The following is a 24,970-nucleotide window of genomic DNA, read 5'->3' as shown; positions in this document are numbered from 1 at the left end:
AAAAAAAAAAAAAAAAAAAAAAATTGAAGCAAAGAACCCTTCCCGATCTATTATAAAAAGACAGTGATGGGAAAAAATCAAAGACATCTTCGTAAATGGAGAGATATGCTATGTTTATGGATGGGAAGAAACATTATTACTAAAAGATCAATTATTCCCCAACTGATGTACTGTGCTATATCACATCAATAAAAATCCCATCTGATGTTTTTCCCTTTCACAAATTGACAAACTGATTTTTAAATTTACAAGCAAGGCAGAGGAACTACAAAAGGAATTTTATAAAAGAAAAACTAAGTTGAAGGATTCACACTATCTGATATCAAGATTTATAGTTACAGTATTCAAGACAGTGTAGTATTGTCAAAACAATAGGCACATAGGTAAATGGAACAGAAGAGTCCAGAAATGGACCTTTACATATATGGCCAGATTTTTAACAGAGGTACCGGGGGAATTAAATGGAAAAAGGATAGCCTTTTCAACACATTGGACATCTACATGCAAAGCTGAATCATTGGCCCAAATCTTGTACTTTAAAAAATTAACTCAAAATGAGCATAGACTTAAATATGAACCCTTTAAAGCACCACCCACAAAAACACAATACATGAATTTTTTTTTTAAAAAGAAAGATAAATTGGACTTCATTAAAATTCAAAAATCTGCTCTATGAAATCAATCAACTGTTAAGAAATGCAAAAAATAACAGTAGGAGAACATATTTGCAAGACACCTATATGACAAAGGACTTGTAAATACAAAGACACACATTTTTTCATTTTGAATCTTTTTATGCAGTACTATGGGGTTTAGACTTAGGGGATGGGAGAAACCCCCTATGTCCTACTCCATGTTCACAGAGATATGCTTAGAGTTCTGCACCTCAGATGATCCAATAACTGGTATAAATATTTTGCTTTGACATCATCCTTCTTGATAGCTTCACAAGTTTTCAAGTTTTGAGAGGGTAAAGTCTTACCACTTTTCTATTGTTCATTTTAGTGAAAAGTACTTGCATTTTCCTTTTCTCACAGGTTTCACCTTACACTGGTTCCAGCTTTCACAGGTTTTACTGTATTGGCATTTAACAGAACTCCACAGTAACTTCTACCATGAGGCTAACTGCTCTCTATCCCTTTTTCTTTTGAAAGAGTCTAGAGATTGGCTGTTTCTTTCCTATAACCATCAACCTCTTTAGTTGCTTCTGACTATGATTTACTTTTATTCTGCCCTGGATTACCATTCAGACTATTTAGAGATAAATTTATCTCATCTATCTTCCCATTCTCACTCCTTAGGGAAGAGGCTTTATTATTAGCACCTATACGGGAGACAAAGTTTATTGTGCTTTCTTCTTTCAATTAGATCCCTTATGGTCACTATGAGTTGGAGTCAGACGAAAGGGCAATGGGAAAGCCAAAGTTTACAATAATAACTCCTTGGCTATACAGAGAGTCATCTAGATTTAATGGGGAAAATGAAATCAAACCATCTTTGTCCTTTTCTCAACACACATCTCCTTCCTCAGGTTAAGCACAAACTTTGGCTGAGGAGAAGATATAGTGGGAATGGAAGAGGTATTCCTGAGATGGGTACTGGTGAACTCAGGGAGCAGGCAGAATAGGAACAAGGGTGTGAGAAAGGAGGAGATCTTAGGTGATCCCAATGAGGGACAATTGTATCTGGGACCACCTGTACCCTCAATTAGCCCAACTCTACAAGGACAGGAAGGAAGGGTGTCATAAACTCTGTAACAATCATGAAAAAAACATATGTAGCATACTCTTCTACATGTAGTTGAGGAAAGGGGGGATTCAGTATACATGGATTAGGAGAAGTGAACATCTTTAATAAGGGAAATTTTGAAGTATTTGAGTCTATATTTCTAAATAATGCAGACTATTTTAAAATCTGATGATGCTAATGATCACTTTCAATGTTATTATACTTGAGAAATTGCAGGGTTTTCCACCATTTGTCCACAAGCTGTAACCTTTCAGAGATTCCACCTCAATAGAAGGGGTGATTCTTTGGCTTTATGATTTATTCTCATCTCCATAATTATTTTCTTCAGTTTATAAATAACAATGAACAAGATATACCATGCACCTTCATTGAAAATTGCTCACAAAGTCATTGGTTTTATTCCTGGGAGCTGAAATACTGTCACCATATTTTTGATAAAACCCAGATAAGGGTTGAGTGGAATAATGCTGAAGTAGTGATTGTTCCTGTTTGTGAAGTTTGCACTAGATGAATGCTAGAATGTTTAATGGAGGTCAAATCTACCAAAATACCCACATGCACTTATTAACTTTTTTAAGGCAATTTTGTTAACTGACTCTCTAGTTTTAAATACGTTAATACTCTAGAACTATGAGACGATTGTTTATGTCACTGAAGGTTTAAATACCGTAAGAAGCTTATACTACAGCTTCTTCCTCCAAATTCCAAATTCAAAGGAATTCCTGCTGTATTCAAAATTATTCACTTCTATTACTCTGTTGCCCTGACATGTTTAATATACTGCAGTGATGTCTGCTATCACCTCTCCTAGAGAGGTTCCACTAAACTGCTAGGATCATTCTTCAATGCCTTCTTAAATATCACAGAAGTAAAAAAGACTAAAGACTTAATTTTAGAGACCCAAACTTATTCAAGATAAAGAGATCTGTCAGCTAGAAAACTTCAAGGATAAGGCACCTTGAGGTTCAATTGTTACTATTTCACTTATTTCCTCAGAATTACACACAAAAGCACTTACCAACCAAAACAACAAGCCTGTATTTCTCATTGGTTTGTCGCCGGTATGGGGTCACTTCTTCATATGTAGGTACATCAGCTGTATCATACTGATCACTCTTCTTACATTCATACATAGATTTATTTGTTTTCTTATCTTTTCTACTAAGACGGAAACTTCTTCTAAAACCAGCTGCAAATACAAAAAAATTTTTTTAAAATAGTAAGAACAGTAACAAAAACAATCCCAAAACCAAAAATAAAACACCCTCAAGGTTGGACAAGATTTTATTTACCATGACACTGTTAGCAAGTCCATTTAGTAAGAGAGGGGATAAATGGATACTATGCCATTCCATTAAAACAATACTTATTAAGAAAATCATCTCACTCTACTCATTACCATCACATCAACTCCAACTCATAGCAACCCCTTCTTGGGTTTCCGAGGCAGTTTCACTACAGAAGTAAATTGCCCAATCTTCTTTCCAAGAAGCGGCTGGTAGGTTTGAACCGCCAGCCTTCTGGTTAGCAGTCAAATGCCTTAGGCACTATACCACCAGAGCTCCCAATATTTAATTTATATAGTTTACAGCAATATAAATCTTATTCCATTCTAAGTAATAAAGGACTCTTTTCAGAAATTGATGAATAAAATCACAATCTAATATAGAAAATAAGAAAGTTAAAAACTATGAAGACAATTTATCACAGATTAATCAGGAGCTCTGATAGCATAGTGCCTAAGGCACTTGACTGCTTATCAGAAGGCTGGCAGTTCAAACCCACCAGCCACTCCTCGGAAGGAAGATGGGGCAATCTACTTCCGTAGTGATACTGGGTTGCCATGAGTCGGGTCCGACTCAATGGCACATAATAACAACAACAACAATTGATGAATACATATGATAACAAAAAAGTAAACATACTGCAAAAACATTTTAAATAGAAATCACAAAATCTGTTACTTATAAATACTAGAACATTTTATATCATCTTCTAAGCATAACCTAATAACATACCTCTGTAGTACACAGCATCTATTGTTAAATAAAAAGAAAACTACATTAGGGCAGGCATGGTGTCAAATAAGCATATGTGTGGTTCAGGCTGATAGACCAAGGCAATGACCAACTAACTGACTGACTGATCCTGATCAAATCATTTCATTTCACTTTTATGGAACTCCAAAGGGACAGTAAATTACTGAATCTCAAGTCCTCTTTTCTTCTATGAAAATACTATGATTTTATGATTTAAAGCCTATTGACATTTAGACATAAGTTTCATAGCCTTGATGAATAGGTCTTATCAATAAGTCAGATGATGTTTTAATATTTTAAAAAACACTTAAATATCACGTGTAGTTAAAAAGCCTTCTTCAGTACACTGTTGTCACTTAATAAGCAGGCTTAAACAGTTTAAGCTAATGTTTCTTTTCTTATTCAACTCCCCTTTTATTCTGCTTGTCTTTCACACTGTTGATCATTTCTTTAAAAAACTTTCCTTTCTAAAACAATGATGGTTCTCATACAAACTATTTAAGAATTCATTAAGATGCATAATCAATTCTTGCCTTACTCAATCTTTATACTCTCTCAAAATCTGGACTTCAAGGGAAGAGAAAACAGTCTGCTTATTAAAAATGGCAGGTAAGCTCCATAGCACACACACAAAAATGCAAATATATTAAAAAATGTGTAAAAGTATATTCTCTTTTAAAAGTTAGGATACTAGTCAAATATAAGTAGAAAACTTTTGTTAGGTAGTAGTATTTTGGAACAAAATGCCAGACTGTAAGAACCGGCCTGTGAGAATTTTAGGTAATATAAAGGACAAGAATAATTATTACCATTGGATTTAAGCAATTAGTAGGACTTAAAACAAAGGAAACATTATATAACAATTACAAATGACTAAATATGGAGTTATATAACTCTATGGATTTAGTTTAATAAAATCTCTCATGAAATTAAGAATAAAGGGTAAAAGCTCATCTGATAATGTATTTCTTTGGCCCACCAAGAGTCACTCTAATATTGAAGCAGTGTTTGGATTATTTGAGGAAAAAGGTTTAAAATAAATTTGAAACAAAGAAGAAAATCTCTTTAAGACTCTCTTAACAATGGTCAAGCGTACAGAGGAAAAAGCAAATGGGACAAGTAATTCAACACATTGGTATTTTACAAAAGGAGATGAGAGTTTAGTGATGCAAAAGAGGAAGTGTGCCAACTTGGTCCGAGGACAGGGAAAAAGATGGATGACTTCTAAAATCTCACATGCAGAGAGAATCTAACTTCTATGCAAAGGGTTGGAGGAACACTTCTATATTATTCTTTGCTCCTTTTGTTTTGGAGGATATTGGGAAATAATCATGAGAACTCAGAAAAAAAGAGGCTTTGTATGCCAGACTCCTTGCAAAAACTCACCAGAAGCAGCAGAGATTCTGCAAGTACTCTGGTGCTCTACTGCAGTGCTTCCCAGACAACGGTCTCTTCCTAACTGGCAAAATTTAAATATCCCATCCTCAACTCCTGTCACCTACAACTGCTGGTGTAGATTAGAGTCGTGCTTAACATGGTTTCCAATGTAGCACAAAAATTACACATGAACTGTTATAATTGTTCCATGCAGGCATGTCATAGTGTTCTAATTTCAGGCTCCTGTGGTTCTGACCTCATGGGAAGCAATTAGAGGACAAGTAGGTAGAAGTATAAATTCCTTCATAATTATTCCTTGTGTGGAGGAAGGATTTTCTCAAGTCACTACAAAACTCTGGCATGGGAATGGATATAAGTAGGGCATAAAATGCTTCACCCAAAGCAAATAAAGTCTAAAAGTGAAAAACTGAAAAATTTCTTATCAGCAAATCACAGCTAAATACTGAATTCTAGTGAATGTGTTTACCTGAGTCTTTACTATTAATTGAAGTTTTTTACTCTCATCATAAACAATAAAAGGAGTTATGGTTCTGGTGATATAGTGTTAAGATGTTTGGCTGCTAACCAAAAGACTGGTGGTTGGAACCCACCAGCCACTCCATGGAAGAAAGATGAGGCAGTTTGCTGTCGTCAAGACTGATAGCCTTGGAAACCCTAAGGGGCTGTTCTACTGTCTTAAAGGATTGCTATGAGTCAGAATTGACTTGATGATAATGGGTGGGTAAATAATAAAGAGACAGTGGTGAAATAAAAGGAGGCAATTAGATTCTTAAAGCAAGTTTCTATGGACGTGAGAGATGGGGACCATGTTTCATTAGATGGTTCAATAATGTTAGTGGTACACTGCTTGGTAGATGGTGTGTGTGCTTGATAAATGGTGGCTTTACTGAAGTGATTAAGAACAGCAATAACAAAAACCTTACTGTCACTGCTGTTTCATCTTCTTAATGTCAACTTCTGGAAAGAATGCAGTATGTCATTTTAACATCAAGAGTTGAAATTCTTAGAGGCAGGCAAAAAGAAAAAAGAGCATAAATGAAAAGCCTCAGAGCTGGAAGACAAGATGATCCAGGCTCCTCTCTACTGGGGTGTGCAGATATCAACCAATCACCAATCTCCACCCTCTGCAACACAGGTACTGCTTCAAACTCACTCAGCCTCCCAGGTCTTCACTACCAACGTAGGGGAATCTGCACAGGATATGGGCCTTCAATACCTTGGCCTAAATGCTTCATTTTACAAAACAAAGGGGAAAATTCAGTTAAGCAGCCATACTAGTTCTATCAGAGTAGAAGCATCATTTAGTGCTAAAGTGCAAAGCAGAGTTGGACAGATCTGAGTTGGCAGCCAGGTTCTGCTGTTTAGTGACCAGTTGTGTGACCTTGGCAAGTTATTTTAAACTTCTGCATGGCTCCTTTTTTCTTCTTTAAAATGCAGACAATAACAGTATCTATCTCACAGCGTTGTTAATAATTGAACAATTCATGTAAAGCATTTGGCCCAAGACCTAGCACAAAGTAAGTGCCTAATACACATGAGCTATGTATCAGTGTTTTGATTATGTCGCCAATGAATTGAAAGAACCCTGGAGGCAGGATCAGGGTCTGCTACTTCCCTATATTCCCACAGATAGAGTCTAGCAGAAAAGGGAAAAGTAATTAAGAGAGACTTATTAATAAGTTTTGAACTGGCTAATGCTATAAATGAGACAGTAAAATCCAGGTTTAAAAATGTGAACTATTAAAATGTCTGAAGTATCTTATTAAAGGAGTATGGTGTTATAGAGAAATGCAACAGACATGTTTTGTATATTTTAGCAATCCTTTGTTTTTTTAAGAATGTATGTTATTCTTTTATTATATTTAAACTTAGCATCTTTCTCATCTCTTCTTTAATTATGGTGACCACCCCTTTTTACACCCCTGCTCCATATATACATATATATGCTTCATACATACACAAACACACACACATTCATATACATACATATACACATACATGTCCATGAGCAATATAATTCTATAAAATAAATATTGTTGTTGCTGTTAGGTGCCATTGAGTTGAGTGCAACTCGATGCAACCCTATGTGCAACAGAACACAACACTGACTGATCCTGTGCCAGCCTCACAATCCTTGCTATACCTCAGCCCATCGTTACAGCCACTGTGTCAATCCATCTCATTGAGGGCCTTTTCCTTTCCGTTGACCCTCCACTTTACCAAGCACGATATCCTTCTCCAAGGAATAGCCCCTTCTGACAACATGACTAAAGTAGGTGAGATGAAGTCTGGCCATTTTTGCATCCAAGGAACATTCTGACCGCACATCCTCCAGGACAGATTTGTCAGTTCTTCTGACAGTTCATGCTACTTTAACCATTTTTCATCAACACCACAACTCAAAAGCATCAAGTCTTCTTCAGTCTTCCTTATTCAATGTTTAGCTTTCACATGCATATGAGGTGATTGAAAATACCATGGTTTGGGTTAGGCACACCTTAGTCTTCAAAGAGACATCTTTGCTCTTTAGCACTTCAAAGAGATCTTTTGCAAAAGATTTGCCCGGAGCAATACATCATCTGATCTCCTGACTGCTGCTTCCACTGGTGTTGATTGTGGAACCAAGTAATATGAATCTTTGAAAAACTTCAATCTTTTCTCCCTTGATCACAATGTTGCAGTGTGTTGTACTGTGGTGACTTGCATATTGCTGTGAGGCTGGATGCTATGCCACCGGTATTTCAAATATCAGCAGGGTCAGCCTTAATGGACAGGTTTCAGTGGAGCTTCCGGGCTAAAACAGACTCAGAAGAAGGAAGGGGCCATCTACTTCTCAAAGAACTGGTCAGTGAAAACCTTATGAACAGCAGTGAAACATTGTCTGATAGTACAAATATATCCATACATATATGTATATGCATACACACTAAGAAAAAAAGAAAGAAAAAATTTCCAATCCAGAACAAACAATAAAATAGCCAGAACTAAGGATATGACCAAAGTACTGATCTTTTATTCTTTCTCACAATAAAACAAAAACTGTTTTCCTAGAACCTGTCCTCCATGGGCAGTCAGAGATGATAGTGGTTTGGCACGCTGTTTCAAGGGCTATACCTTTCAGTAAATGCATGAGTGAAGTGTCAGTGCACCTTAGTTAAGGCTAATCTTAAAGAAAAATAAATGCTAAGAAAAAAGGGAGTTAATATTTTCTTGCCTTAAGGTCTTACTTGATTCTCATCTTAAAAAGGGGACCAGAAATGTGGGTTTAAATTAAAGCAAGAAGAGGGTTCTTTTAGATAAATGGTGATAGTCTAGAACCTATTTAATTCCAGTTCATTTACAAAGCAAAAGTCTTAGCAAGAGTTGGCTTTTAAAACAGGGAAAGGAACATTAACAAGGAATTTGGAGTAAGAAAACAGTTTTACACAAAATATATTTTTACTTATATTTCACATTTTTGTAATTTATAATTGGCTCAACATTTTTATGGTCAGGCTTTTTCCAGAGAGCTTACCCACAGCTGGTAGAGATTTTTATTTTTAAAGGAATGGCACGTTTTATTACAATAGGAAAGTGACAGAATTACTGTTGTAGATCATTCCATAATCTGTCACAAGGAGACAACAGAAGGTGCCCCTTATCTAATATTTTCCAGTATAAATAATTTACAATGATTTTATAAATAATCATTTAACTATGCGATTTTGTTTAAATTTTCTTTTTACTATGAAAGGGGACACTCCAACTGTTCATAATGTGTCTCTTAATTCAACTGTAATAAACATCTTTGTTGTTGTTGTTAGGTGGCATCAAGGTGGTTCCCATTCACTGTGACCCTATGCACAACAGAATGAAACACTGCCCAGTTCTGTACCATCCTCACAGTCATTGCTACGTCTGAGCCCACTGTGGCAGCCACTGTGTTAATCCATCTCACTGAAGGCCTTCTCCTTTTCCCCTGCTTTACCAAGCATGATGTCCTCCAGGAACTGGTCCCTTCTAATAACATGTCAAAAGTATGTGAGCTGAAGTCTCACCATCCTTGCTTCTAAGGATTCTGGGTATACTTCCAAGACAGATTTGTTTGTTCTTCTGGCAGTCCATGGTATATTCAATATCCTTCATCAACACCGTATTTCAACTGTATCAATTCTTGCATCTTCTTTATACATTACCTAGCTTTTGCATGCACATGAGGCAACTGAAAATAAACATGACTTGGGTCAGATGCATCTTAGTTGTCAAAGTGACATCTTTGCTTTTTAACACTTTAAAGAGGTCTTTTGCAGCAGACTTGCCTAATTCATATGTCGTTTGATTTTCTGACTGCTGTGTCTGTGGATGTTGATTATGGATCCAGGTAAAATGAAATCCATGACAACTCAGGTATTTTTCTGTTTATCATGATGTTGCTTATTGGTCCAGTTAACACAATTCTTCTTTTATAGTAAAGTATTGTCCATAGTGAAGACTGCAGTCTTTGATCTTCATCAATGAGTACTTTAAGTTCTCTTCACTTTCATCAAGCAAGGTTGTGACATCTGAATATCACAGGTTGTCAATGAGTCTTCCCTCCAACCTTGATGCTGTGTTCTTCATATGGTCCAGCTCTTGGATTATTTGCTTAGCATACAGACTGAGCAAATATGGTGAAAGGATACAACCCTGATGCATACCATTCCTGATTTTAAACTACATACTATCCCCTTCCTCTGCTGAAATTACTACCTCTTTGGTCTATGCACAGGTTCCCCACAAGCACAACAAAGTGTTCTAGAATTCCCACTTTTCACAATATTATCCATAATTTGTTATGTTCCACACATTGGAATGAATGCCTTTGCATAGTCAATGAAACACAGGTACACATCTTTCTAGTATTCTCCGCTTTTAGCCAAGATCTGACATCAACAATGATATCCCTTACTTTCCATCCTCTTCGGAATCCAGCTTGATTTTCTCGCACTTCCTTCTTGATGCACTGCTGCAACCATTTTTGAATTATTTTCAACAAAATTGTTCTTACATGTGCTATTGATGATATTGATTGATCATTTCTGAATTCTGTTGGGTCACCTTTCTTTCGAATGGGAACAGATGTAGTGTTCTTCCAGTCGGCTGCCATGGTGGCTGTCATCCAAATTTCTTGCCATAGACAAGTGCTGCCAGTGTTGCATCCATTTTTTTGAAACATCTCAATTAGTATTTAGTCAATTCCAGGAGGTTTATTTTCCACATATGCCTTCAGTGCAGCTTAGACTTCTTCCTTTAATATCATCAATTCATGATTATACATTACTTCCTGAAATGTTTGAACACTGACTAATTCTTTTTGGTACAATGACTCTGTGCACTCCTTCCACCTTTTTTTTTTGATGCTTCCTGTGTCATTTTTTTTTCTGTGTCAATATTTTGCCCATATAATCCTTTAATATCACAACTTGAGGCTTGAGTTTTTTTCTTCAGTTCTTTCAGCTTGAGAAATGCCAAGCTAGTTATTTTCCTAGGTGCTGCTATGCATTTTTTAAAAATCTACTACTGAAGGAAAATTAGCATAGGTTGTTTGAAAGGACACCTTGGTGAGAAGGGGTCTGCAAACAAATACAGAAAATGCATGTTATTTCATAACAATATGGTACATTCCCACCAGTAGTCGGTATCATTGCCTACCTCTCTGTTGTCATTGTTATTGTTGTTATGTGCCATCGAGTTTGACCTGACTCACAGCGACCCCTCCATGGGTTGCTGAGGCAGTATTACTAGAGAAGTAGATTGCCCAACCTTCCTTCTGAGGAGTGGCTGGTGGGTTTGAACCACCAGGCTTCTGGTTAGCAGTCAAGTGCCTTAGGCACTATGCTACCAGAGCTCCTACCTCCCTAGTCTCTTACAAAAGGATTTCCAATTAATTCTTTATTTTTTTTTTTTTAGTGATTTGACAGATAAAATATGGTGCCTTTATTGTTTTTAACTATGGTGGGTTGAACATTTTTTCATGTTTATTACTCATTTAAATTTCTTATGTCTTCTGTAAATTTCTGGTTAATACATTTGATCTTTTTATTTGTTTGTTTGGAGTCTTAATGTCATAAATACATACATGCTCATGCATCTTTTAATGTCATGAGCCCTTTATATTTGTGGCAAAGAATTCTAAGGTTTTCAATTTTCCTTTTTATTTTTATTAAAAAGAAATTTAAAATGTTGGTTATTTGAATCTGTGAATTTCTTTACTTTCTGATTTCTTCCTTTTTTGTAACTTTCCTTTCCTTAAAAACAACAGTTGCCATTCAAGTCACTGTCAAGTCAATTCTAACTCACTGCAACCTCAACTGTGTCAGAGTACAACTGTGCTCCATAGGGTTTTCAATGGCTGATATTTTCGAAGTAGATCTCCAGGTGTTTCTTCTGAGGCACTTCTGGATGAACTCGAACTTCAAACCTTTTGGTCAGCAGCCAAGTGCATTAACCGTTTGCACGACTGATAAATATCCACCTGTATTTTCTTAAGTGCTTTTTACAATGGGTTGTATGGCTTCATGCTTAATTCTTTATCCCATCTAGAATTACTCAGATATAATTCCAAGCTTGTGAGGTGAGTCTGTAACTTTCTATTTCTTAAAAAAGTAACCAAAGGTCCTGGAATACTTATTGAATAATCCTTTCACTACTTTATGTTGATATGATACATATGATTTACTGAAGTACAACATTGTTTATGACTGAAATTATTCTACCATGACAGTTTAGATGATTTTCTTATTAATAAGTTTAACGCGACAGCAACAATAGTACAGGCAGCCCTGGGTTATGAACAACATTCATTCCTAAGTGTGTCTTTAAGTCAAACTGGTAGGTAAGTAGGAACACATGCATATAGTTTTTATTTAGCCTTTTGTTTCCTGCAAGAAAAGGTCTGAAGGCTTTTCAGTGATTTAAAAGCTGTATGTATAGCAAGTGAAGGTGATTGTGATAAAGAATTCATTGTGAGTAGGGGTTGGTTCACAAGTTTCCAAGTGAAGGCAAATTTACATAACATTAAAAGTAAGTATGAGTTGTCCAGTGAATTGGACTTTCATAACTCAGGGACTGCCTGTAGTGGTGAAGGTAGCTGATATTTAGTAAGAGCTTACTATGTAATACGAACTATTCTAAGCACTTTACATGGGTTAGTTTTTTTAATTCTCACAGCAACTCCATGACGTAGGTATAATAATCCTTTGAATGTAATAAAAAAAATGATTGCAGATATTTGACTCAAATATTAAATGATGAGAAAGTCAAGTTTGAAATGTTACTCAACATACCAAAAAAAACCAAACCAAACACACTGCCATGGAGTCGGACCTCACTCACAGCGACTCCTCTTTGGGTTTCCGAGGCAGTATCCCTACGGAAGTAGATTGCCCAACCTTCCTTCCGAACTCAACATACAGAGATATATAATAACACAAAGGATGTACCATTTGTTACCCTATGAAATAATTTAATAGGAAAAAATTATCAAAGAAGAGCAGAAATTTCAGAATTAAAAATGTTAGCTATTTCTGTTAGAAGACTTTTTTCAAATGTAATTAAGTACATTTGTGTACTCCTCTATATTCAAGGTAATGTGTAAGGTAAGTATGACAGTGTCACTGCCCTCACGAAGCTCCCAATCTAGTAGAGGACATAACAATTATTACCAAATACTTTAAGATGGTTCCACAGCATGGGACCATTTCTAGAAACTAAAAGTTTTAGCAAGTATTGTTATAGTGTAATTTTCTTTTGACATTTCACTTAAGTGAAAAATTAAAATCAGCTGGACAGCTGTGATTTGATCATTGTTAAGGTGATTTCATTACACTGCATTGACAGAATACCATCAATAGTATTAAATAATTCAAAGTTCATATATGTAAATTATGAAGAATCATTTGTTATTAAAATAAACTACATATTGTAGGCAAATATTTTATCAATCTATCCTATAATTTCACAGGTTAGCAATATTTTTAACAGTTTAAAAAAAAAAAAAACTGGAAGAAACCAAATCATCCAAAAGTATGGGAATGGTTTAATAAATTTTGAAACCTCCTCTCAAGAAAAAGGATTGAAGCAATGAAAATAATAATTATAAAGCTATGCAACATCATAGAAACATACTTGAATAATGATAAATGGAAAGAACTAGACAGGATATAATAATCATATTTATACTATGATTTTTACTAATATAAAAATCGCATGGACATAGAAATATAGAAGAAAATGTATAAAAACAACAATGGTTGTGTAAAGGGAGAAAAGGTTATGGGCAATTATTTTGATGTTTCTCAAACTTTCCAAAACATTTTATTATTTTGTAATTTGAAACACACACACACAAACCCCAACAGTTCATCATATAAGAAAAACCAAACAAATGAAACCCAGTATTAGCATATGCATCTGTGTGGTTATATCAACATGTAACACACAAAATAGTGTTTGACTATGTCTCAGAGGCAGGTAGGTTTTAGTCTCTGCTATTTTGAAGTGATTATAGTATAGACCAGGTTGTATATTCACAATAGCTAAGAATAGCCACCAAATTAAAATATTAAGAAAGCAAAAATAACAATGTGAAACTCCCAAAATGAGAAAATAGTGTAAGAACTAAAGATAATGGGTCAAGAAATAAAGAGGGGAGAATAAGCCATCTCACCTAAGAAGTGAAGATGAAAAGAGAAAAGCAGATAGGGTTTTAAAAACTTAATAAACTAGTAGAAGTTTCTATGAAATCTTTTAAAATCACAAAATTGTTAAGATGTTGACTCCCAAGAATAAGTAACTTTGATGTAAATTTAATGTAAATATTTGCAATATTAATTATCTTATTTTCATAAAATGTTGACATTTGAGATAGCATTTATAAGTAAGGCAAGGTCATTGTATGAAAAAATATGCCAATTAGAGTATCTCAAAAAAAAAAAAAAAAGTGCCATTTAACACAAAGGCCCTCAGCATCCAGGTAACTCACCACTACCACTAATGGCCTCTGAAATGACACAGGTGAAGGGAGTGAAGCAGGCTCAGCCTGGTTTCTGTTAACTTAGAGAAGATAAATATCCTCAAACCTGCAAATGCCAGAACCTGTATAAGCCAGAAACGTGTCAGAAAAGGAAAATGCAAATATTTTCCGTTAAAAGAAGAGATAGAAAAGTGGTACGACTCCACCCTGTCAAAGGCAGAGTGCTTGCAAGACCCAGAAAAACAAGTCAATCCTGTGAAATTCTGGCTCTCAGAGGTTTCACTATACTAGTGTGCTACCACTTGCAATTTTTCACATGGGACAATCTCAATCTTTAGTCACATTTCTTTCATATAGCAAACTTACTCTAGCACATTTTACATTCTTAATATTTAAACTTTATATGTTTAATATGTTTATGTTAATATGTTTAAATTTTATAGATGTTTAGAGCATTGGAAGAGAAGAGTTTCAGTGAAATCTGAATATTGGTCTTAGTCATCTCAAAAATTAAGAGATTTATAGAAGAATCTAAAATTCTTGATTTTGACAAAACATGTTTAGTTGACGCAAGCAAAGTCAAGAAAACTGCTACATTTCTTAAAAGGATATAAAAATAAACATTTACATTTTGCTTTCTCAGCTTAAATTTACTAAAATGTGGATTGCATTTTTTAAAAAATTAGGAAGACTTGCCAGAAATATTGTATGAAAATTATTTTATGCATCTTAAAACACTGGATTAGTTTGAGCAAGCAAATATTAACTGGCTCAATAGGTACACCTTAATTACAAGAAAATTTGGGCATACATGAACCTTTTAAGATTTTTTAAAACCCATGTAGACATTAATAAAATCTAAGCAGTTGGAAATTATTATACAAAGTTAGGCTCCTAACGTCAAAGCATTGAAAATTTCTAAGGAAAGAAACATTTTGAATATAACACCAATGTTGGTATAATGATGTGTCATATCAGACATACAAAATCTATGTAGTAATAAGGAGTTCTGGTGGTACAGTGACTAAGGCATTTGACTGCTAACCAGAAGGTTGGTGGTTCAAACTCATCAGCCAGGAGCAATCTACTACTGTAAATATTTATCACTTCAGAAACCCAATAGGGGTTACTATGCGTCAGAATCGACTCAAAAGCAGTGGGTTTGTTTGTTTTTATACATAATCCCAAGAAAAAAGTACTGCTGAAATAATCCTCCCACAGCATGCCAGCCATAAAATTATGCCAAAGGCAGTTTGAATAACAGCATCTTAAAATGACCAAGTAAAACCGCTGGTCTGGGCTTTAAACTGAGAAGAAACGCCAATACAAAACTGTAAAAGATATTGAGATCTGAAGTTGGGTGAGTCCACTTCCATATTCATCTTAAAAAACAATGTTAGAAAAAAACACCATATACATATACTAATTTTGTATAAAAAGGGGGAAAGGCTTCTGAACAAACTCAGAAAATTCACCCCTGGAATGTTACTCTCAAAGTTTTCCAAGTTGCTCTCTGCAAAATGTACAGAATCATTCAAATACCACAAATACCCTTGAACCTTTTAGCTATCTCAAGCTACACATCAAAATAGAACCTCAAATGACCTAATGAAACCATGAAAGCCAATATAAAACATCAATTTGGAATTTCCAAGAAGAAAAAATGATTTAAGTCTTAAAAAGATTTCCTATCACATGGCACAGCATTATATAAAAAAAGACAGAGAGAGAAATAATCAGAGAATTTAATTTTTTGCTAACCAGCTAACGAGTTCTTACTTTATACTTTGGTAAGTGTTAGAAAATACAGTATATATACATAAAATTGAATATAACAGTATAGTTCCAAATAGAGAGGAAAACGGGGTTTGAAATTTAAATATGTAATATCCTTAAAGTTGAGGTCTATGCAACCTAAAATTCTCCAAGCAGAAATGGTTTCTTTTTGTCAGAAAAAGTATTTCCAAGTAGTATTCCAGACATGTTGAAATTATGCAGAGGCAGAGCCTTTCTTGTTCAAGAAAGAAGCTGCCTGTGCCACTTTTGAAAGAATGTTTCTCAATGTTCTCGTCATATAAATTTTATTTTTTTGGAAGATATTAAGACAATATATTTAGACACAGTTGTACTTACCTATATAACATTCTTTAATAAAATGATTAAATAGTGACACAAACAGGAATTTTTACTAGACTTATAAAATAAGCAACATAACTTGTTAAGTATCAGTAGTGCTTAAATGTAGGAAGAGAGGAAGAAATAAGAACAGGGTTAGGAAACACATACAGAAATAGAAATGAGATAAACCATTTAAAAGATATACTAGCAAGTGGACCATTTTCTTTGTTTTTATTCAGCTTTATGGCAAATATTCCATTTAAGTGGAAAGAATAATACTAACTTACAGAAGTCCCCAAACTGATCTTGTGGTAAAAGAATGCATGAAATCCTATAGCAAGGGCAGAAGTGGAGAAAATTTGTGATTTTAGGGGAACCATTGGCAAGAAAGTATGTAAAAAGACAGATATGTGATAAACAGTGCTTTATGAATTCATTATAACAAGTTTTCTTTAGTGAACGGACCAGAACAAAAACATTCTGTAATTCTTGCCAATGTTAAAAAAAGAAAAAAATACTTCACATGGACTATTTTGTACCGTGGTACGAAAAATGAGTCTTTAGAGCTATCTTACCATTGAGAAGCAATTATACTTTGCAACCAAACACACATACCAAAAATATACTAACTTCAGTACCATCTACCTAAGCTAAATGAAACTTTCAAGCACTTACAGAAGGAAATGAATTACTCCATATATATATATGTGTGTGTGTGTATATACACATACAAGTATATAATACATGTACACACACACACATATATACAAGTTTTATATACACATATACATGTTTGTGTGTTTGGGTATCTGTCTGTGTGTGTACACATATATATACACACACACATACATACCCAAACCAAAATCCATTGCCATCAAGTGGATTCCAATTCATCATGACCCTATAGGACAGAGTAGAACTGCCCCACAAGGTTTCTAAGTTTGTAAATCGTATACAGCAGACCAGCACATCTCTATCTCCCACATTTACATATGCAAATACATATATATGGCATAATATCAATTTACCTTCATGTTATTAACACAATATTTTATGCAATTTCTATTGCCCAGCTAATGGCTTTTTTCCCTTCTAATAACACCCAGATCTGTATTACTGATAAATACTCTGACCACTAAGAGAGGCAGTATGTACACATTATTAAGAATCATACCCACAGTTTACTTGCATGTCAGCTATATATTATTAAATATGGTTTTAAAATATAATTCTTATAAATTTGACATTTGATTCTTATGACAGCTTTTCAAGGCATTAACTTAGATGATTTTGGCATGGAAGGTATCCTTCAAAAAACAAACAAACAAACAAAAAACCCTACCCTGCAGTGAGGAGTGAAGTAGATCTAGAAAGGAGCAAACAAGGGCTGTAATGGAAAGAATGATGAGAAGGGAACTAATGGAAGAGATTACGTTGAGATAAATCAGCTTGACTTGGTGATTAAATGATCTGCTCCCATCCTGTCTGACTAGTGGGAAATTTAGCCTTAAGTAGTTATTAAGGAAGGAGCCCTGGTGGTGCAATGGTTAACACTCAGCTGCTAACCAAAAGATCAGCTGTTTGAACCCACCAGCTGCTCCACAGGAGAAAGATGAGGCAGGCTGCTTCCATAAACATTTACAGCCTTGGAAACCATATGAGGCAGTTCTACTCTGTCCAGCAAGGTTTCTGTGAGTTGGAATCAACTACAGGGCAATGACTCTTTTTTGTTTAGTGATTAAGGTTACATGTCAGGGGTGAGAGATAATGCGGGAGATGATTCCTATGATTCCTCTTTCAAACATGGGCATCCCATTAAATAAGATAAGGGAGCTAGGAAGAGGAATGAGTTCAGAACTGGGAAAGGGGCAATACTAACAGTAATAAAAATGATACCTACAATAAATACTATAGTTAGTATTAGAGTGCTTACTGTTGTTCTTGAATCACAAAAGCAGTAGGTTGTGTTCTTTTTTGTTTTGTTTTTTACCGTTGTTCTTAAAAGAAAAAAGTTACCTGTTATCAATTTAAGGGCTATTTATTACATAGCATTTTGAGTTTAACTTTATATACTTCAGAGAAAATGGAAATAATCTAAAGCTTCCACTGAACCACTGGGTTGATTTAGATGATGGTGGTCATGAGTCTACAAGTGGCCCTTGGACAGTTCTTTTCTTGGTCCAAGGATATTGTGCATGTAGGACAAACTGCTTCTATTTTCCCTCTCCTTCTGTGGACTCAGGAGATACAGAGTACGGAGGTGGAATGAAGGGGCAAGGGTAAGGTTCTAAAGAAGCCAAGATCTCAGAAATTCTAAATCATTTCCTTGGAAAACCTCTTTCATAAAAATGCTAAATTTCTACAAATTCCCTTGACTATTTGCTAGAGATGTCCTGGAACCAGAAAAATATGACATGTGCCAAGGACAGATATAGACCCATGCTGTGTATGTGAATATTATTCAAACTAGGTAGCAATACAGTTATCTGCAAAATAAGTTGTATCTGCTGGGATTCAATGTATACCAGAATATATTATGATCCTTCGTATATGGCATGACAAATGTTACAATCCATTCCATTTTGTGGATTTGTGCTGTTTATTACTTTTACGAGAGAAACATTTGATCTGAAAGATATATCAAGTCTCCAAAGGGTAAATTTTTCCTCAGTGTTGCAATTACCATAGATTTATTTTTAGGAGGATAAAAAATTAGGGGGAAATGTTAAAATTTTAGAGTAAATTAACATTTCCTGGTTAAAAAAAAGCATTGCAGTATTTTAACATCCCCTGTATTAAAGTCCATTAAAAATATATAATAAAAATAAAAGTTTCATATTGGAAGATACAACTTTCTGCTGTGATGTCCCCATTAAAATTTTTCCTCATATAATTAATTTATTGAGATGTAATTCACACATTGTAAAATTCACCTTTTTAAAGTGTTTAAGTCAATGGTTCTCAGTGGATGAACAGAGTTGTGCAATATATACACTATCTAATTTTAGAACATGTTCCTCACCCCAAAAGCAGCATACTTCCCTTTAGCAGTGACTTCCCATTTTCCTCTGCCATTAGCCCTGGCAATCGTTAATCCACTGTCTGTCTCTATGGATTTGCCAATGTGGACATTTCATACCAGTGGAATCATACAACATATGACCTTTCGTGCCTGGCTTCTTTCATTTAGCATAAATGAAAGATTCTTCTATGTTGTAGAATGGATCAGTACCTCCTTTGTTTATATAGCTGTGTAATATTCCACTGTATGAAAACATTGATCATTTGATGGGTATTTAGGTTGTTTCTACTTTTTTGGTTATTATGAAAAATGCCGCTGGGAACATTCATGCACAAGTTTTCGCATGTCATATGTTTTCATTTCTCTTAGAAATTCCACCTCAGAGTAGAAGTGCTGAATCACCTGCTGTCTCTTCTGTTTAACATTTGAGGAATTGTAAAACTGTTTTCCAAAGTAACAGCACTATTTTACAATTCTACCAGGAAAGTAGGAGGATTCTAATTGCTCCACATCCTAGCCAACACTTAATATTGTCTCTTTTTAGTTAAAGTCATCCTATTGGATATCTAGTGCTATATCTCATTGTAGTTTTGATTTGCATTTCCCTAACGACTAATGACATTGAGCATCTTTTTGTTTGCTTATTGGCCATTGGTTTTATCTTCTTTGGAGAAATGTCTATTCAAATCTTTTAATCATTTTTTTAATTGGGTTGTCTTTTCATAGCTGTGTTTTAAGTCTTCTTTATATATTCTGAATACAAGACCTTTATCAGATACTTGATTTGCAATTATTTGCTCCCACTGTGTAGGCTGTACTTTTACTTTCTTCATGGTGTATTTTTTTTTTTTTTTTCAAACTTTGATAAAGTCCTATTTATCTATTTTTCTTTGTGTTTTTGGTTCCATATATAAAACATTTCCTAATCCAGGGTCCCAAAGATTGTCTGCATTCTTCTTTGAGTTTTATAGTTTTAACTCATTTTGAATTAATTTTTGTACATGTTGTGGGGTAAGGCTCCAACTTCATTCCTTTGCATGTGGTTATCTAGATGTTTCAGCATCAATTTGTTCAAAGATTCCTTTCCCCATTGAATTGTTTTGGCAGTGTTCTCAAGATCAATTGATCATAAATACAGGGATTTATTTCTGGACTCTCAATTCTATTCCATTGGTCTGTATGTCTATCCTCATGCCAGTATGGTACAGTCTTGATTACTCTAGCTTTGTAGTAGTAAGTTTTTAAAATTAGGAAATACGAGTCTTCCAAGTTTGTCCCTCTGGAAGTTTTTTGTTTTGCTTTGTTTTGTTTTTTACTATTTTCCATTCTTTGCATTTCTCTAAGAATTTTAGGATCAGTTTGTCAATTTCTGCAAATCAGTTTGCTGGGATTTTGATGGGAACTGCATTCAATCTCTATATCAATTGGGGGAGTATTGCCATTTTAATATTAGCTCTTCCAATCTATGAACATGGAATATCTTTCTACTTTTTAAACTCTAATTTCTTTCAACAATATTTTATAATTTTCACATTACAAGTCTTGTTCATGTTTTGTGGAATATATTCCTGTCTATAGTGCCCAACATATTTGACTGCTAAACAGAAAGCTGGCAGTTCAAACCCACCAGCCACTCTGCGGAAGGAAGACTAGGCAATCTACTTCCGTAAAGATTTACCACCTCAGAAACCCAAATGGGGTCACTATGAGTTGGAAATGACTCAACAGCAATGAGTTTATTTATTTATTTTTTCTTCATAAACAGAATTATTTTATTAGTTTCATTTTTTGGATCATTCATCACAGACTTAGAGAAACACAATTGATTTCTGTATAATGATTTTGTATCCTGCTACTTGGCTGAATTCATTTATTAGTTCTAATAGTTTTTTCTGGGTGAACTCCTTAGGATTTTCTAGATCTAAGATGATGCCATTTGCAAATAGTTTTACTTGTTCCTTTCCAATCTGGAGGCTTTCTATTTCTTTTTCTTGCCTAGCTGCCATGTCTAGAACTACTGTATCATTTAAAAAAAAAGTAGCAGGAATGGACATTTTTTGTCTTGTTTCTGATCTTAAAAGGGAAGTATTCAATCTTTCACCATTAAGTAGGCTGTTGCTAGTTGCCGTCAATTCTAACTCATTGTGACATCACAGTGTTGGCTGTGGGTTTTTAGTAGATGTCCTTATCAGATTGAGGAAGTATTCTTCCATTCCTAGTCTGTTTTTTATCATGAAAATGATTTTGTCAAATTTTTTTTTGCACCAATTGAGATAAGCATGTTTACTTTTGCAAGAATAGTAACAATGTCCCATTTCGTTCCTAATTTTAGTAATTTGAGTCTTTTTTTATTGGTCAGTGTAGGTAAAGATTTGCCAATTTTGTAATGTTTTCAAATAATCAAACTTTTTGTTTCAATGCATTTCTCTAATGTTTCTCTACTCTGTATTTCAGCTATAATCTTTATGATGTCCTTCCTTATTGTGGTATAGTAAATTACTTTGTGTGGCTTTTCTACCCATAAGTCTTTGTAAACTCCAAGGTGGGATCTTCTATGAGCAACTGAGGAGCTCCTGATTGCTGAAGGTGTCCACCTGGAGTATTTCTGTTGGGAGTGGCACAAAACAATGTTCTGGGAGGTGCCCACTCTCTCAGGTGCTTAGAGTTCTGATGCTATAATTGGCTAGTTTGAACCACCCTGCCGAGCTCAAAAAGGAGACCTCCTGGAGGCAGAACTCTCTCTGACTGCTGGTTGAGGAAGACATGCTGCTGAAAGAGATACAGGCTTCTGAGACACACGTTGCTGGGAAAAAGACGCAAGAGACACGCATTGCTGAGTGAGACACCGAGGGACCAGCACTGCTGGGAAAGAGACTGTGAGAGACTGTTGGCTGAGGGACGGTGGGCTGGGAGAGAGACTGAGCGTTCTTTCTGGCCACTGCAGCGAATTATCGAACCCAGGAGAGAGGTGGTGGGTGCTTTGGGAGGAACGGTTGGTGAAAGGGCTGGAGGGAGGCAGCATGTTTGGCCTTGCAGTAATAGGCCTTGGGTTACTGCTGTCTTCCTCTTGTGAGATTAGAGGAGGTCAGAACATGTGGCCTCCTTGCCGTTTTTGCACTTATGTTTGCTTTGTGTGTAAGTTATCCTTTTCTTCCTAATGTCTTAAATTGGAAGGTTAGATTATTGATTTGAGATCTTAATTTTTAATAGAGGTCTTTAGATCTATAACTTTCCATCTAAGCATTACTTTAGTGGCATCTGACAAATCTTGGTATAGTTGTATCTTCACTTTTATTCATCTTAAAATATTTTCTAATTTCTTCTTGGATCTGGTTATTTAATAGTGTGTTGTTCAATTTCCATATGTATTTGCAAATTTCCCTCTTTTACTGATTTCTAATTGAATCCCATTGTGTTTGGAGGACATACTTTATATGTTTGTTTGTTTTTAAATCGGGAGCTCTGGTAGCATAGTGCCTAAGGCACTTGACTGCTAACCAGAAGGTTGGCAGTTCAAACCCACTAGCCTCTCCTCAGAAGGAAGGTTGGGCAATCTACTTCCACAATGATACTGCCTCAGAAACCCAAGGTGGTTTCTGAGAAACCAAGGTGGTTGAGTAGGGTCCAACTCAATGGCACGTAACAGCAACAACACGGTTTTAATACTTTGACATTTACTGAGATTGTGACATGGCTTAAAATATAATCTGTTCTCAAGAATGTTCCATATGCACTTGAGTCACTCCTGCCAAGACCTACCCAAATTGCTGATTCATAGTCAAACTAAACTATTTTTGTTGCTTCAAAGCATTTTGGGGTGCTCTGTTATACAAAAGGAGCCCTGTTGGCACAGTTGTTAAAGCATCTGGCTGCTAACCAAAAGGTGAGCAGTTCAACCCACCAGTCACTCTGCGGGAGAACAATGGGGCAGTCTGCTTCCATGAAGATTTATAGCCCTGGAATCCCCAGAAGGGAGTTCTACTCTATCCTACAGGGTGGCTATGAATCTGAATCAAATTGATAGCAATGAGCTTTTGTTATACAAAAGTATATAACTAGAATAGTAAGAAATAGTAATGAAAGAATGAATGACTGTATTAAAAATGTATGTAGGGGAGAAATAAAAATATATAATGTTTTTTTTTAATAATATTCGAATATATTATTTTCTGCATTTTTGCTTCTAGTGAAGTTGTTTCTCAAATGTTATCAGTCACATCAAATTGCCAGATCCAGTGACATTTATCAGAACTCATTTTCTTTGCAATTTCTAAAGAAACCCGTATTGCTGATCACCCCTTTGCTGTTTACACTTCAATTAACATATACTGATTAAATATGCATTTTTCAAAAACTCCTAAATATTACAGATATATAGATTTAGAAACCCAGATTTTGTTTTTTAGGTAAAATTTTATAAAATGAATAATGGGAGTGTAATACTTAGGCAATAAAGTTAATATCTGTCTAAATCAGTTAGCCTGACATTTAAGACCTTATATTATTAAGTCTCAAGCTAAATTCTAGCCCTATCAACTATTTATCATTCCTTCATTCCTTTCTATGCTCTTGTTTTTATTTTCATCTCCTGTTGCTGGCTGTGATCTCACCTAACCCTTGGAGTCCAGCTGTAATGTCTTCTCTCATGTGATTGAGTCCCTGAGTGTCTCAGGTTGAGATGATTACCTTCCTCCTGAATCACAGCATCTTACTTGGCTTTATGTAGCACTTATTTACTGCTGTGTATACATGTACCATCTACGTGACTAGGAGCCCTTGAGTCAAAGAGAGTGTGTGCCTCTCTATTTTTGAGAGAGAGGAGGAAGGAGGGAAGATGAGAAAGAGATAGAGAGTTACAACAATGCCCTTCCCCCTATCCATTTATTCACTTCTCCCTGTACTCAAACTCCCAGGAGTCTCCTCTCACATGGACTCTGGCTTGGCCATGAGGCTTGTTTTGGCCAATATGACACCAGCAAATGTGATGCAACAGAGACTTCAAATTTAGATATGAGAGATGGTTCTCTCTTGCTGCTCTTTGGAACCCTGAGAACAATGTATGGGCTAGTTTTCTGGAAAGTGAAAGACTACATGGAGCAGAAACAAGTTCGCCCAGCTGAGACCCTCCACCAATCAAACTGCCAATGCCTATGACCCTAGCCAAGCCATTAGACTGTAAAAGACCTTTCAAGCTGACCCAGGCCAGAAGCACCCAGCTGGCCAAGAATCATGAGAAGAAATGCTGTTATAAGCTATTAAAATTTCCAGGGATGTAAGAGGAGTGTTGAGTGATATACAGAGCATCTGGCACACTGTACTGCTCTGAAATAATAAAGAATGAATGAAATTTTAACCTCTCTCTGGCCATCCAATTCTCTCTCAGTAAATTAGTTTCTCAAGCATAGAAATAGAAATATCCCATATTTCTGCACAGGGTTTTTGGTTTGTTTTGTTTTATGAAATGAAAAACCAGAAGGCAGCATATTGCAAAAGAGTGCGTAGATATAAGTGCATCTATACAGACCTGGATTTCAATTTATTATCTGTAGATTCTGAGATAATTCCTTTAAACTATCCAGGCATCAGTTTCTTTTTTATAAAGTGGATATAATACTATCAATCTCACAGTATTAGAGACAATATTTAATACAT

At 35.3% G+C, this 24,970-nt stretch overlaps 1 protein-coding gene across 1 annotated transcript in view; it reads right to left on the bottom strand.

Moving 5' to 3' along the window:
* The window catches only part of MPP7 (membrane palmitoylated protein 7), a 388,287-nt gene that overhangs the window by 44,220 nt on the left and 319,097 nt on the right, over positions 1-24,970 (bottom strand). Inside the window, exon 14 of the mRNA XM_007951924.2 lies at positions 2,768-2,938. Within this exon, the coding sequence (XP_007950115.2) occupies positions 2,768-2,938 (171 nt within the window). The remainder of the gene's footprint in view (positions 1-2,767; positions 2,939-24,970) is intronic.

The sequence above is a fragment of the Orycteropus afer genome, unplaced genomic scaffold, assembly GCF_000298275.1.
Source record: "Orycteropus afer afer isolate SDZICR_OR568_19922 unplaced genomic scaffold, OryAfe1.0 scaffold00319, whole genome shotgun sequence".
In the NCBI taxonomy this organism is placed as follows: domain Eukaryota; kingdom Metazoa; phylum Chordata; class Mammalia; order Tubulidentata; family Orycteropodidae; genus Orycteropus; species Orycteropus afer.
This window is presented reverse-complemented; position numbering and strand designations above follow the sequence as displayed.